The sequence below is a fragment of the Protopterus annectens genome, chromosome 12.part0 (genome assembly GCF_019279795.1).
Source record: "Protopterus annectens isolate FY-2018-M chromosome 12.part0, PAN1.0, whole genome shotgun sequence".
Classification (NCBI taxonomy): domain Eukaryota; kingdom Metazoa; phylum Chordata; order Ceratodontiformes; family Protopteridae; genus Protopterus; species Protopterus annectens.
The window spans coordinates 1,035,532,656-1,035,548,920 of NC_056746.1; the positions used below are offsets into that span (position 1 = coordinate 1,035,532,656).

Genomic DNA, 16,265 nt, shown 5'->3' on the forward strand with positions numbered 1-16,265 from the left:
TGGCATCTCTCTTTTTGGTGGTGGGGGAGTGGAGGCTCCTAAATCACACATAAGTAAAGGCAATAGCGTATAAGAGAAGAATGACTATGTGGGGACAGCCACCACTTCAAGAGCACTATTCTGCTATCTGAGAGGCTATGGTGGCTCTCTAGTCTTCTCAATCCTGTGAATAACACAAATCAAACCAAGAGAATCACTCAACAAAAACACTTAAAATTTGCAGCCAATCTCATCATTGCTTCACTTATATACATCTTTAGTCTTTCTATCATATTTGAATCTCACAACAGAAGCAAGTCATAGAGACCCTGTACCAAAACTACCATCTACCAGTCTCCCAGCACACTATATAACAAAATATCTCTTCTATCTGAAACCAAAGAAATGCTTGAAGAATAAATAAACAGCAGATGTAAAATAGGATATGGGACATTTTCTTGAGTTTATCTGTGCCAATGGACCATTTCTCTGAATTATTTGACCACCCTGTGGGGACAGTCCTCCAGAGTGCCCATGTAGAAGATTTTTGCTTCCACAGTCACTCTGCTAATATAGCAGTCTACAAGGTCAAACAACTTTGAGGGAAGTTTGGGTTATTCAACAAAATGTTCTGTCGATGTAGTGGGATTCAATGGACTTTGCAGTTACTCAAGAATGCCTAAAAAACATGATATACTTGCCTGTGAATGGCATGGCTTCAGACATCACAGAATTTCAGTAGGAAGTTTGTAGCTTCTCACAGACATGCGGTTATACCCACCATGGACTGAAGCCTTCTTACATAATATCTCTTATTATGCCTTATTCAGGCCTTCAGTGCAGTGAGCCACAGTTTTTGTCTCTTTTAGAATTAATTAAAACTTCTTAACAGTTATTTTATAGAGATTTTTATTGAGAAACATCTTAGACCAGTTATAGAGCAAAACAGAACAGTATTGAGAGATTCAAAGCAGTTTTTAATGGACTTACATGATTGTACCACAAGTAAAGGCTCTTTAGAGGGTGTCTTGTTTGTAACTTTTGATGTTCAATCACTTTTTACAAATATACCGAATGACCTTGGTATACAATACACACATGAATATCTAGTATCCAATAGTGAGTATGATTTATTAAAAATAGACGATTTGCCATTTTTTGGAAATGGTTTTGCAGTGTAATGTCTTCACCTTTGATGGCGATATATATCTTCAGGATGATGGCGTGGCTATGGGCACTTCATGTGCCAATAGCTACGCCAACATGTTTTTAGCACATTATTTCAGTTATCTGAGTTTCAGCAACATGTTGTGTTTTATCGACGTTTTGTTGATGATTTGTTTTTGTTATGGGAAGGGGAGATTGAACAACTGACAATGTTTCATACTTTGATGAATGGTCTGCTGGACTGTTTAAAATTTACTATGACATTTTCAATTGATCGAGTAGAGTATTTGGATTTATACATACAGAGACTAGATAATAGCCTTGTGAATACAGGTGCTTATTGTAAGAGTTGTTATAGGAATGCTTTGTTGTTTAGATCTAGTATGCACCCTCAACATATTTTTTCAAATTTGATCAAGGGTCAAGGCATGAGGGCGTCAAGGTTGAATCCTACCACCACTGGGTTCTATGAAGAAATTGAGGATCTTACTTTGAGACTTAGTAGCAGAGGTTACACCACTGCTGAGATTGATAGGAACCTTTCCGAGATGGCTGAGTTAAGAGAAAGTGTAGCTCTGCCCTACTATGGACCTCGAGAAGACTATATACAAGTAGTTGATACTACACATAGTAGTAACTATCTGAGGATACCTATGTTTTATTCCAGTGATTTCAAGGAAGTTAAAGAAGTATTTAAAAAGAACTGGTCCCTATTGACAGTAGACCCTTCAATAGGTGACTTAGTAGGCCATAGTCCTAGATTCCTATATAGGAACAAGAAGAACCTCAAGAGACTACTATGTCATAGTAGGAACCTTAGAGGTACAGAGGCTCAGTTAACTTTTACCACACCGTGTGGTAGATGCAATTTTTGTCCTTTTATTCATAGCTCTAATGTCTTTTTACATCTGGATTTGGATAGGGAATTTTTCTTTAGAGCAGCAGCAGATTGCTCAACTCCTAATGTGATTTACTTAGCAGAATGCGAGTGCTGCCACTGTTTTTATGTGGAGAAGACCAACAGACCCTTTAGGGACAGGATAAGGGAATATCTTTATGGCATTAGGACCCAATCTGAACACAATGCCCTTTCTAAACATGTTAAAACATCAGGCAATTTACACAAGTTTGGATTTAGGGTCATTGAAGTTGTCACCCCGCATATCCATGAAGGGGACATTAGGAATCACACAAACAGGGAAACCCATTGGATCATTACCCTCAGAGCGGACACAGGGAAAGGGCTAAATAAAAGGGCATCCATTAAGCCCTTGCTTAAAGCCCGTAGAATTAGTAAGCATTAAATTTAGATCCAGTCTCTGTTTTTCAGTATGAATATGTTGCATTATTTAACATTTCCATGCTAGATATGTTTTTTTTAAAACAACTTTTTTAAAACATCTTTATACACTGTATAGTTGTGTATTTTTATTATATAGCTTTAGTGTAAAGAGTCCTTGTTTTATCTGAAGTATACCTTTAATACCCCCAGATATTTCTTTAAATATTTTGATACATTGTAACATCACATGCTTTTAAGTTGAATGGATGGTTAAGTCCGATTGGTCAAGTGTTTTTTGAAAGCACTATAAATGTATTAAATGGTTGATTATTTGGTTGAAGGTCTGATGAAGCTATTTTAGCAAAAGCGCTTACCTCCTGTTTTATTTTTATTTTTACAATAAATACGTTTTTATTATAATAGAAGAAGGAATTTTGCCTGGTTACCTCGTTGCCATTGTTTTTCATGGATTATTCACTTTTTTATTTTTTGGCCACGAGGTATTTGTCCCTTGGCGTGAGATTTGCTTTGTTAATTTTATAGATTTTAACAAACAGGTTCTTTAGACAACACTCTCTGTCTGACCCCTGACCAAGAAGCAGTTGGAGTACCATAGAAATCCATCTTTGGTCCACTCCTCTCCCACTTAACTTTGTCTGTATAAACTCTGCATCAGCAGTAAAATCAGCAGAATTACTACTTTACATGGTAACTTGCAGACAGTTTCCCGATATCTCATCTCTGAAAAATGACCTGGAAGGATGTGTTAAATATAAATGTCTGGTTTCAGAACTAAACATCTAAGACCTTTAAAAAACAAACCGCATTTCATTTAGAACCCATTTAAGACTACATAAACCCAATGAGTCACATGTAGCTTACTCTGATGGATCACACATGGATTGAGCAAATACTTTCAAATACCTGGCACATACTTGAACCAATTCTTATTAACAAAACTCAGTGCAGAAATCAACATGGCTTGGAAATTTTTCATGTCCCTAAGCAGAGAAGCTGTATCTTAGAGAGACATCTTCAGACTTTCCATAATATAGCAATAACCCATGCCTGGGTGTGGGTAATGCTGGATTTACCCACGGTTGGCGTGGTTTGATCACGAGGGCAAAGCCTGAGTGGTCAAACAAAGCCAACCATGGGTAAATCCAGCATTACTCACACCCAGAAGTGGGTTATTGCTATTATACAATGACATTATTTAAGAAAAAAAATAATTACCTTTCTTAAATAATGGCATTGTATAATGCCTCCTTGCTGCCCTTCCGCAGCTGTCTGGTATTCTGCGGCAGTTCTGATGTACTGCGCATGCGTATGCCTACACAGTACATCAGAGCTGTGGGCAAAAGCAATGGAGAAAGCAAGATCTCCGTTGCTTTTTACAAACTGTTTTTGCTATGTTAAATGGGTTTAACATAGCGAGACAGCTTTAAAAAAAGCAACAGAGAATCTCCGTTGCTTTTTTAAAGCTGTCTCGGTATGTTAAACCCATTTAACATAGCGTGACAGTTTTGAAAAAAGCAACGGAGAAAGCAAGATCTCTGTTGCTTTTTAAAAACTGTCTCTCTATGTTAAAGGAGTTTAACATAGCGAGACAGCTTTAAAAAAGCAACGGAGAATCTCTGTTGCTTTTTTTAAAGCTGCCTCGCTATGTTAAACTCGTTTAACATAGCGAAACAGTGTGAAAAAAGAGTTATAGTAATGGAAAAAGTCCGGGCAACCAGACCTTTTTCCATTACTATAACTCTGATTTACAACGTGCACGCTGACCAATCAGCGTGCACATTTTTGAATATTTAATGGGGGGTCGTTGTATAATATCTGAATTTGCACCTCACAAAAGAAACAAGTAAAAGAGACCCTGTACCAAAACTACCATTTCCCAGTCTCCCAGTACACTGTAGCTAAATATCAGTGCTACCTGTTACTGCAGAAATGCTTGAAAAATCACTGCACAGCAGATGTAAAAATAGGGCGTATGTTTCCTCAGCTAAAGTATGGGTTACCAAAATGTGTCTGTGTCTCCACAACAATACAGGACACATTACAAATATCACAGATTCTGTAGATTTGTGATATCTGCCCTGAAAATATAGCATCACTACCTGACAACAAAGCAAAATAGTATCCTGTCAAGGAATATATGAGTCATCATCTGCATATACGTGTATACAGATAAATGATTAAACCACTATCCTGCGCTGCAAAACACACAAAATACCCAGGTCCAGCTGCAGCATGTGGTCCAGTCAGATTACAGAGTATAGCTAAATACCTACAACTAGACCACAAAAGTGAAATAATGCCTTTTCCCCTAGTTCCTAAAGCCTGGTCTTTGCCACATCACATAAAACAATGTCAGACCCTGCAAAAATTCAGAGTAGACCTCTATCAGCATCAGAGAGCAACATGCAAATGTGGGCAGCAATACCTTAAGCAGCTCATACAAAATAATATACCTAAATACTCTATATATAATTCTATGTGCAAATTGCATTTCACACATAGAAGCAGTAATTCAAACACTTCTACTCCCAGGCTTCAACACAAACATAAATGTGGTATATACAATTCAAAGCCAGACAATAAGATGTTTTAATGTCTTTGTAACTTGTTTAGCACATGCTATTTACTGTGATGTGTCGAAATATAAATTTATAAATGTAAGTAATGTGCAAAGGAAGAGTGATTGAAATAATGTGCCCAACCTTTCACTGCATTTACGTTAGGACGTATGCCTGTTTTGATGTTTTTTAAAGATTAGATATATTGCTCTTTGTACATTATGTTGGCATACTACTGAAGATATCACTGCATATGTGCTAAAATTCTTTAAATAAATACATAGGCTACTGAACTGCTTCTGTGTACGTCAGAAACTGCAGATAAAACTGAGCTGTAATGAGTTCCAAGCATCAGTAATCATTGATGACTGTTATATTTTTGTTTTTGAATTTCCCTTTTGATGTTGAATTCTCTTTGTGTTAATAAAATACTGAACACAATACATGTGACCAAACTGTATGAAACAACATTTATTTGAATGGGAGTCGTGCAGTTGCATGAGGTCCACTTCTGTAGGTCCAAGTAATCACAGTGGTGTGAGCTTCTGATTCATTTACTGAAGTTGCTGTATCCTGTTCCTTCAAGAGCAACAATATCAGAGGTGATTTTATTTAGGTGGACATACAAAAGGTCTTCCTCTGCATGAAGAAGTACGAGGGCAGCCTTTGAATGAAGAATGATACCAAGCTATAATTCTTCCTCAGAGGTACTCTTGCTGCCCAATTAATTCTCAAAGAGCTGACAGGTGCTTTCCTGGGGTGTATTATGTACCTTGCCAAGAATGACCTGGTTACATTGTACTGGGTTATGTTATCACTGATTAAATTAGCCAATGTATTGGACTGTACCTACTCTGAATTTTGAAAAGCAATACCTGTGTTTTCATTTGTTTACCTTGCTTTATTTTAGTGACTGTCTGGTTTTCACCTCTAAGAAGGCTATCTTTTGGGAGCCTAATGTGACTGCTCACTTAACAAACACAGTCAAAATGTATTCTGTAACTTTCTATTAATGGGTGTCTTTCATCCCTATTCTAATCCATAGTTGCAATGTAACAAAGAGAGTAGCGGTATATCTGTGTTTACTGCATTCTATATGCATCTAGAGATTGTTATCGAAACTAGTACAAAACATTTGTTAAATTTCTCTCCCTATTTTCCTGCAGAATCTTTTGGCAAAGGCACTGTATGACAACAGAGCTGAAAGTTCTGATGAACTGGAGTTTCGAAAAGGAGATATTGTAACTGTTATTGAGCAAAATGTGATGGGCAGTGAAGGCTGGTGGAAATGTTCTCTAAATGGTCGTCAAGGATTAGCTCCAGCTAATCGTCTTCAGCTCATCACAACACTTGAAAGTGGTCTGGTGACAAATTATGGTAAATCCAACCCTGTAATACCAAATCATCAAAATATCTACCAGGTTCCTTCTATCCAGAAGGGAGCAATCTCCTCAGTACCCAAGGAACAGGTGGCCAGTATATATAAGGTACCATCTCAGCCTACGGTAAATCCAAGTGGTTTATACCAGGTGCCAATATCAACATCACCTGCAAAAACATGTACTGAAAACTCACAGAACAATATAAATCAGGTAGGTGAAGAGTATGGTACATGGGTGTATATGCATAAGCAACTAGCACAAATGCATGTATGTACATATATACATGAAAGTATGGTCATTTCCACGTCGAAGTAGCCTCGCATGCCTTCCTTCAAACATTCAAACACATTCGTTTATGATACTCTGTCCCAAGATTTTGCAGTAAGAACATACCTGTATGCAGCACAATGAGTTTAAGCATCTTTCTTTGGACTAGATTGTGTGTTTATATATATATATATATATATATATATATATATATATATATATATATATATATATAGATATATATATAGATATATATATTTAATATATCTTTACCTCTTCTTATGTTTGCTGGGGCTTTTCCCCTTGGATCTCTACTGAAAATGTGTTTGTTTGCAAACTTGGTTGGACTAAACCGGTTAACAAATGTGAAAGAAACTGTAGCAGCATTTTTTTAACGTGTGTATGCTTGGAAAGCATTTTGCAGGTAGGTTTGTAATGAATGAGAGTGACAGACTGAATGTCTGTTATGGTGTTGGTTTTGTTACTTGATATGAGTGGTCAACAGCATATGCTGTGCTTGTGAATTGCTGGGTTTTTTGAATTTGTGTGTGGTATTTTACTGATAGGCTTGGAATAAGTTAACATGAGTGGTCAAAAATGTGTTGTATGGGTTTGTGGCTTAATTTAATCTGCCAAAAGCTTGCAGACTGTATGTTTCAATCAATTGCGTTGTTGAATTTATAGTGTTGTGTATTTTTTCTGTTGGAATGAACGATCAGAAGAGTTTTTGGCACTGATGCACTAGTTGTTGTTTGTCTTTTCGGCTTTTCCCGGTTAGGGGTCATCACAGCAGAACTCCGGTCCGCTAATGATTGGCAGTAGATTTTTATGGTGCCGAGTTGCCAGCCCGACGCCCAACCTTCAGTGAAGGCACGCTCATTCACACATGTCTTTCGGATGCCACTCGACCGTGGGGAAGACATGCAGACTCCACACAGAAGGCACTCCAGCCGAGAATCGAATGGGAGAACTCATTGTATACAAAAAAGATATCTGCATAAAAAATATGCTAGAGAGACTGATTAGTTGTCAGGAAGAGGGGGTGATGAAAAAATGTGGACGTTGTACACAGTGTAAATATATACTGGAAGGTAGCGAAGTAAAATTAGAACATTATGGTGCTATCAAACTTCAAAAGAAGGTTAACTATAATAGTAGAAGCATTGTTTACCTAGCAGCATGTCAGAAATGTATCTGTTTCTATATTGGAAAAACTAAGAATTGTCTAAAAGCAGAATTTATCAACATAATTATGACATAGTGAAGAAAGAAATGAACAATGTATGATTACTGCACAATCAGAAGTTTACAGACCATTTTTTTCAAATTTATTATTATTGACCAGGTCAATGGGGGGGGCAGAGAGGTGGACCCACAGATGACTACTTTGAATGCAAGGAGCTTGAGTGGCAATTGCGAACAAATGCCACTACCTACCATGGGTTAAATGAAAATATATCAATCAGTCCTGTCTTAAGACTAAAAGTAGCCTTAGTTTTATAAGTATTTCATGTTTTTTAACAATTTGGCATGGTAAAATGAATGTTTGTGTGTGTGTGTGTGTGTGTGTGTGTGTGTGTGTGTGTGTGTGTATATATATATATATATATATATATATATATATATATATATATATATATATATGTGTGTGTGTGTGCGAAGTTTGGGACACAGCCCTTTAAGATGTTAATTTTTTAACTGTTTAATTAACATCAACACCATGCTGGGTATAAAAGATGGAGTTATGTGTGTTTTCAGTATTGTGATGAAGTTCTTTTACTAAGGACGAAAGCGCTAACTAAACGGAGTTTCTACAAAGTGATCAGCTGCCTCCTTTCATCCTGGTAGTATTCTTTATAAGTTTGTGGTTCCTGTTTTTTTATTCACTGAATAGGTAATATTTGCACTACAACATTATTTTGTACAACATATTTTTAAAGTATAGTACATTTCCATACAATGTAAAATATGATTCATATCATTATATCACTGAAAATAAATGACTCACATTATTTCGAGCAATCTGTTCTGTGAAGCTTATGGATTTAGAAATTAATTTCTTTTATAATTAGTTTGTGAAACACAAGTTTATATTAACTTACACATATTTAAAACAATTAATTGATTTCTCGTCAGCATTTTTACCCATCTCAGCATATAAACCACATTAACTGGTTTACAGCTCTTATAAACTAATTCTAAGCACTGAGAATACAGGTCTTGCAGTAGTAAACATGTTTCAGCACCCTAAATGCCGGTGTTTGCTAGTACCAAAACATACTTGGAACTGAATAGAAAAACTAATTGAGGAGGAGTTATTGGAGTTTGAGGAACATCCAATAAAGCAAAAAAACGGTAACCGTGAAAGGCTGAGGTAGGACTAATAATTATTCCTTATGGTGTTCAATTCATGCTACTTAGAAATCTGTAGCTCTGCTAATATAAATTAAACTTTCCAAACTTTAAATTTTAAGAAAATACTAAAACAGCACTTTTAATTTCTTTTCATTGTCTGTGGCAGATGAGCGCAATATAAATATTTTATTAGAGACTTCCAGTATTTATAACATTTTTACACTTTTACAGTAAATGTAGTAGTGAGGTCATACAGTAATTGTTAGTTTACAACATTCGTAATAATCCAATCGTCTTTCAATTTGTAAAACTTTCTAAAGGATGGAATTTTAACAAAAACTGTGTTTTTGCGACAATGTTCAAACATACGTTAATGTATAAGTTGCCTAATTAACTGGGGATAGGCTACCGAGGAGCGAGGGAAGCACAAGAATAAAAAGAAATTGTTAACTGTGTGTGATTGGCAAGTGCACGTTGGGCAGGAGGGCAGTCTGGCTGACAGGGGAAGATGTAAAAGGCTGGCTTTAGGTGGACCTATAGGAAGCAGGAGTGCAAAAGTGGGAAAACTAAGCGAAACACAATAATTAGAGGGTTACTGTGGGTGTGTGAGGGAATGATTGCAGGAGGGAGAGGGATTGGCCAGTGACAACTGGGCCGGTGCTAAACCTACTGACTTGGGTACAGGCATGCATGGTTGGCGGGAGGAGGGTGGAAGTGTACCAGTGGGGTGAGGGGGGTATGGGTGGGAGGGGCAATTTGCCCGGGAGTGGAGTCGATTGGAGGCTGTCTGAAAATTGTAATGAAATGACAGCAGTAGGGCAGGGAAATGAATTTCTGAAGTTAGTCAGTGGGTGGGGTCTTGCGGTGGGAAGGCAGAAGAGTGGGCGAAATGGGAATGGGTGGGTAAGGAAGGGGTGGTAGATTAAGATGGACGGGTAGTAGGAGTGTGAGAAATGAGGGGTATGAGGAGGAGGAGCTAAATGGGTGTGAACATGGCTGATAGGGTGGATAATAAGTGGGGAGCCAATATGGCGTGATGTAGGTGAGGTGGTGATAGTAGAGCGTCCTCCATCCATAATAGCTGAGTAGGCTCAGAGAATTGTACGGGTGAAACAAAGAGAGAAGTAAAACCAGCAAGAAACCATGAGAATAAAACATATACATTTTCTTTTAACCATGTCCAACGTGTGTCCTGAAAAACCTTTTGAACAATTTATACTATATAACAAATATCAAAGTAAACTTTTGAAACTATTTTGATGAAACTCCCCAAATGTTGCATCAAGACTGTGACTGGGTCATATTCATAATTGTATGTTATAATATCAATGTCATACCAGTAAAACTACCATATTTCACAAAAACTGAAAACATTGAATCTTATGCTTCCTATAAAAAATACAAATATAACAATCATGAGCCTTGCTACGTTTTCAGAATGTTGTCCTGTAATAAAAATCAATAAAACATTAGTAAAACTAACATAGTTCATGTGAAATGAAAACGCTGAATCTTATGCTTCGCCTCAAAAATAAAAAGCAAATTTGTTCTTGTTATCTTTTATAAAATGGCTATCAAGTTTAATATGAAAAATATATAGATTCCAACAATCATGAACCTCACAATGTTTTCAGAATGTTGTCCTTGTAATAAAAAAACCCAGCTTTGTCTTTGCGCAATCTTGGGGGTGTTTTTGTGTCAAAATGGTGTTGAGTACGGGGTAGTGGGTAGCGTTTGATTAGTAAAGCATCCAAGGTAGAAGAAAAAGAAGAAACACAGTAATACTTTATTAGTAGTTGGAAGGTAACCACCAAAAAACTCCCTGATAAAAGATAGCATCTCCTCCTCGAAGAGCCCCCAGGCCTGCTTCTACCATATAAGAAACTTCCCGTATTGCTTCCTGTTAGGTTATGATGGAATGTAACTGATTTCCTAAACACTCTATAAAACAACCACAATAACATTTTATTGCAAATGTCCCTACGAATACTGTCTAATTTGGTTCTGAGAGCGCTTTCACCTGGGTGGCTTCTTCAGATCTACCACAAGTTATTCCTAAAAAACAAACTATAGAAATGCTTACCAAAAATGAAATAACAATAAAATATAGACCAAAAATACATAAATGTAGAGGTCAATGGAAATAATCCGGGTGGAACAGAATGCATAGGCTCTTAGTTGATTACAGTTTTTTGCCTCTAGTCCAATGTCAATCCTTTTATATTGCATTTCGAAAAACTCTTACCTTTCATGGAAAGCTTTTCCTGTGGGGAGAGAAGTATGGTTCGCCTAACTGATTCAAAATTGAAGTAGTCTTTATTGCAAGAAAATGAGACGTTTAACGGCTTTTCAAATCAAATATTCTAAAAAGTCTAGTGAGGTCGCAGATCAGTTTCCTCAGGTTAAGGATGTAGTTGATCGAAATGTGAGTTTTGAGCCCCAGTCCTCTGTTGGTGATAAGCCAAAACTGCCATTCCAATTCCCTCTTCTCCAGGATCAGGTTGGTGGGTCCTTGAAGGAACCCTTTTTCCACTTAGTCAATAATATGGAACTTAAACTTGTTGTGGTTGGGCCTCTCCCTAGCATGTTTGGCTAGGGCGTTGTTGCGGTTGGAGTATTTTAGGTCATGGAAGTGCTGCACATTCCTGTTAATTTTGTTGATGGTCTTACCTACATAAAATTTTGGGCATTTGATGCATTCTGCCCTGTAGACCACACATTCACTGTTATAGGTGCATTTGCTGAAGTAGGTTTTTTTGGCATTTGGACAGTCAAAATGATTGATATTACTCTGAAGCTTACAGTAGACACAACCTACTCTATTACAAGGGTAGATGCCTGGCTTGGTCTGGGGGAGTGGATTTGATGGCTTGCTTGTTCCAGTATTTGTCTTAGGTTTCTGTTCCTTTTGATGCAAAATGAGGGAGTATCTGCAAATAGCAGGCCTATTGTAGGTTTGTTGTTAATAATACTCCAATTCTCTTTAATGATCTTTTTCAGAGTTAAAAAGTCTTTTGAGTAAGTGAGGATCATGGTGAGCTGGTCTGGGTTCCGGTCTCCTCCTTTTTGCCTTCTGTTGTTGTTCGAGTTGCCGGTGTGGGCTGCAAAATCTGGGTTTGATAATTTTGCTTCAGCAATGGGATCAAGGATGCTTCTGATTAATTTCTGGTTGTAGCACCTTTCCAGAAAAACTTTTTCTAGATTCAGTAAATTAGTGAAAAAATCCTTATATTCCTTAGAAACACAGGCCATTCTTAATCCTTGGGATTTTATCACATTCTTTTTGGTAAGGAGAGGATGCATGCTTGAATGGTGTAGAAGCAGGTTTGTTCTAGTGGGCTTCTGAAAAAGTTGTCGGAAAGCCTTTCCACTTTTTTGTCTTTTGTAATGGTGAGGTCTAGGTAAGTAGCCTGTTCTTTACTGAAGGCATTGGTGAATTTAAGGAATTCCGTTGATGCATTTATATGGGCAAAGAATTTTTGCAGTTCATCTTCGGTACCGTTCCAAATAATTAGGATATCATCTATGTATCACAAATAGCAAGCCATGTACTGGAAGTAATGTGAGCTGTAGACATGCTCCCTTTCCCATTTCCCCAGTGCCATGTCTGCTAGGCTTCGGGCCATCGCTGCCCCCATGGCTATACCCTTCTTTTGCTTGAAGTATCGGTTGTTGAAATGGAAGAAATTGTTAGTGAGGAGGAAGTTAAGGAGTCTACTAGTGACTTTGATCTCATAACTGCTGTCATTGCCTTTGGTGGTCAGAGCTTCCAATATGGCAGTAATACAGTAATTGTGTGGTAAAACTGTATATAGAGACTCGACATCAATTGTGAAGCAGGATGGAGTCATCCTTTACTGGGATATTTTTGATTTTGTTCAGAAGATCTCCTGTGTCCAGTACAAAAGAAAGGTTCTTCTCAGCCAGTGGTTTTATTTTGACTTTCAGGAAAACTGATGTGGCTTTCGTAATGCTTCCCCTGCTAGCTATGACTAGACAATAGGGGGGATCCAGGATATTTTTTTGGAGCTTGGGGATCCCCCAAAAATTCGGCAGTCTGGGGTGTTCAATTTTCAGGAATTTGAGCAGTCTGTCACTAATGAGGCTTTTCTCGCAGAGAAATAACAACTCCTCATTAATCCATGCTTATGCCTCATTAATCCTTTCTAGGTCGCATTGTTCGTAGAAATACTCATTTCTTAGCACTGTTAACATTTTGCTGTTCTATGATTCCGTGTCATTGACCAGAATGCCTCCCCCTTTGTAGGCCTTCATTATTCTCCTTGTTCTGTCTAAGCTGATGTTTTTAAGGGCTTTTCTTTCTTTTTGGCTCATGTTAAAATATTTTGGTCTTCGTGGTTTATTAAGCCATTGTCTTATATCCTTCTCGCATTTATTTTCAAAGGTCGTGATGGTGGGATGTGAGGGAGCACAAAAGTCACTCGGTCTTGACCATTTTTCTTTACTGTAGTTATCGTGTTTGTCCTGAAAAATTATTTTTAAATTGAGCGTTCTAGTGAAAGGTTTTAAGTCTGTGATGGTGTGGGCTATGTCCCCACTTTGGTGGGGTATGAATGTAAGTCATTTTTGAAGCACTTTTAGTTCTGTGTGGAAGAGTGTTTTGTTGAAGTGGTTCCATACTTTGCTGAGTTTCTGTTGTTGAAGGCCGACAAAAGGGGAAGCATTCTGGTCATTGACATGGATTCATATAACAGCAAAATCTTAATGATGCTAAAAAATGAGTCTTTCTACAAACAATGTGACCTTGAAAGGATTAATGAGGCATAGGCATGGATTAATGAGGAGCTGTTATTTCTCTGTGAGGAAAGTCCCAGCTATTCCATTACAAAACTTTTCAAAGATGGCCTCTAACTGCTATAAAATTGATAGGAGTTTACTATTTCTATATTGTTTGTGACATTAAAGGTTTTTCACTGTGTCTAGATCACGGCAGTCCTATATACACTTCTCAGCAGTCTAATACGTTGCAGAATTTCCCTGATTTTACATTATATTTTACCCTGTCCTTTGTAAAAATTTTGATTTTCTGGTAAATCACTTAGTATTGCAGTCAGTCAATAATTCCATACATTTGGGTTTCATACTTTTTATTGTTCAGAATATGCATGTTGATGCAAAATCTGTTTTAAGTGAATTGTAGTAATACTTAACAATTTCCCTGAATTAGGTCTTTGGGGCTCTGTTATATTTGGCATTGTCCAGAATTATTGAGCAAAGAAATTGAAATGTATGCCTTTAAATTTTTCCCAAAGCATGTGCTTTGCATAATATATATCACTTCACATATGCATGCAAACTCACTACTTCTTTCACTTTACCATGCAGAGCATAGGTGTCCTGTGTAAAATGCCTTGCCTACACTATGAGCCTCATTTGAACTGTATGTCTTGAAATGGCATTATAGGTACTTGTCTTATTCATAAGTTCAGGACAGTTACCATAATGGTGTTTAGGGACATTGTCTTATAGGCTCATTTGGGCCTTGTATGCCTCTTTATCTGTATAGTTTATACTCGTGGATGCAGAAATGTAGCTGGGATGGGGTGAAGGGGGCAGCTGCACTGGCAGAAAGTGTTAGGTGGCACGATCAGCAGATCCTGATTAGTCTTTAGTGCATTAACAGCATTTTCTAAATGCTAGTATTCCATCTGTGGTCAGAAATGAAGCACTGTAAGAGTTCTTTTTGTAAGTGCATTACCAGAATTCAGAAAAGAAAGCCGGTATTGCATTTGTGGGTCAAATTGTATTAGAAATTGTATTCTTCTGTGTGGTGTCTTTCCTACTTGGAAGTGTTGATTATATACTGTCCACTTCTGAGAGAAGTCCTGTAAAGGATGAGGTTTTTAGAAACAGACAGGATGAATGTGTAGATTGCTTACAGATAAGAGTATAATGTTAATAACTGAAATGTTTGTCAGGGTTTAGGCCTAAATCCTTAAAGAGAGATTTCCGCCATACAGGCCTATTTGAACAAAAAGAGACTTGCAGTCTTCTTATGTAACTCTACCATTGTAGTCCAAACAAGTAACTAAAGAAGTACAACCGGCTTTCAAGAACTATACAAAACCAAAGCCAATACGGAACAAAACGTGGTACTAGTTAATTAAATGAAGCAAATACTTTTTTAATTGAGTAAAACGCTTTTCGTCACTTTTATAAAGCAACTTCCTCAGACAATACACAAACTCAAAACACTCTTTAAATAGTAAAAACCGGTCACATGACTATGTCGAGCCGGTAACATTGGTTTTACTAAGACCTAAATATTTTGTTACAAAGGTACACTTTGATACATTTAAACCTGGTATAGTTTGTATAGTTAAATCACAAGTTAAAAACTAAATGCAAGACTGTTCAAAGAATGTTTAACAACTAAAGTTAAAATCAAAACAAAAGCAAAAGTTTTTAAAAATGTAAAATATATTAAACATACATATGTATATATTCATAATCCTAGTACTTTTACATATTGAGGTGTTGCAAAACACTCCGTTAATCTAGGTTAATACACCTAACTTCTGTGTCAAATAACATAAAAGTGTGTTGTTGTATTCATTTATCTTCGGTCTAAACTTTTTAATTTTAACAAGCATGTTATATTGCAATGGCCATTTAGACCAGGTGGTACAAAGGCGTTCATTCTAATCTGCCATGATAACTCTCTGTTGTCCAGTAATAGACTATAAGGACCTCGTCTAATGTTAGATTGAATAAAATCTATTGCTGTAAACATAAATTTGTGTCCTGGATATTTCAAAAGGTGTCTAGCCAGAGCATTCTCACTTTTACCTGTATTGGTAGTGTATGTATGTTCATATATACGCTCTTTAAATTTTCGCTCTGTCTTTCCAATGTAAAAAACATTACACATGGAACGCAGAGCGACGTAAACTATAATTTTGGAATTACAATTAAAGTTGTTTTTCAAGTGGTATTTTACTTTGTTAATACTGATTACCCTACCTGTGGAAACATGTTTACACATACTACAAGTACCGCAAGTAGTCATACCTACAAGATTAAATGGTCTTCGATCACTTGTAGATTCCAATATTGTTTTTAAATTTCTACCTTTCCTGAAGACTATTTTTGGAGGCTCTTCGAAAATTTCTTTTAATGTCCTATCTAAACTGAAAAGTCCCCAGTTCTTATATAATATAGTTCTAACTAAAGTGGAGCTGAGACTAAATTGAGTTATAAAACTACATTCAAAGTTATTATTTGGAGGTAAAT

General features: G+C 36.9%; 1 protein-coding gene across 2 annotated transcripts in view; it reads left to right on the plus strand.

Moving 5' to 3' along the window:
* CASS4 (Cas scaffold protein family member 4) overlaps positions 1–16,265 on the plus strand; it is a 340,933-nt gene that overhangs the window by 196,673 nt on the left and 127,995 nt on the right. For both annotated transcript variants that reach the window (XM_044090045.1, XM_044090046.1), the window contains exon 2: positions 6,174–6,599. In XM_044090045.1, coding sequence (XP_043945980.1) covers positions 6,174–6,599 — 426 coding nt within the window. The remainder of the gene's footprint in view (positions 1–6,173; positions 6,600–16,265) is intronic.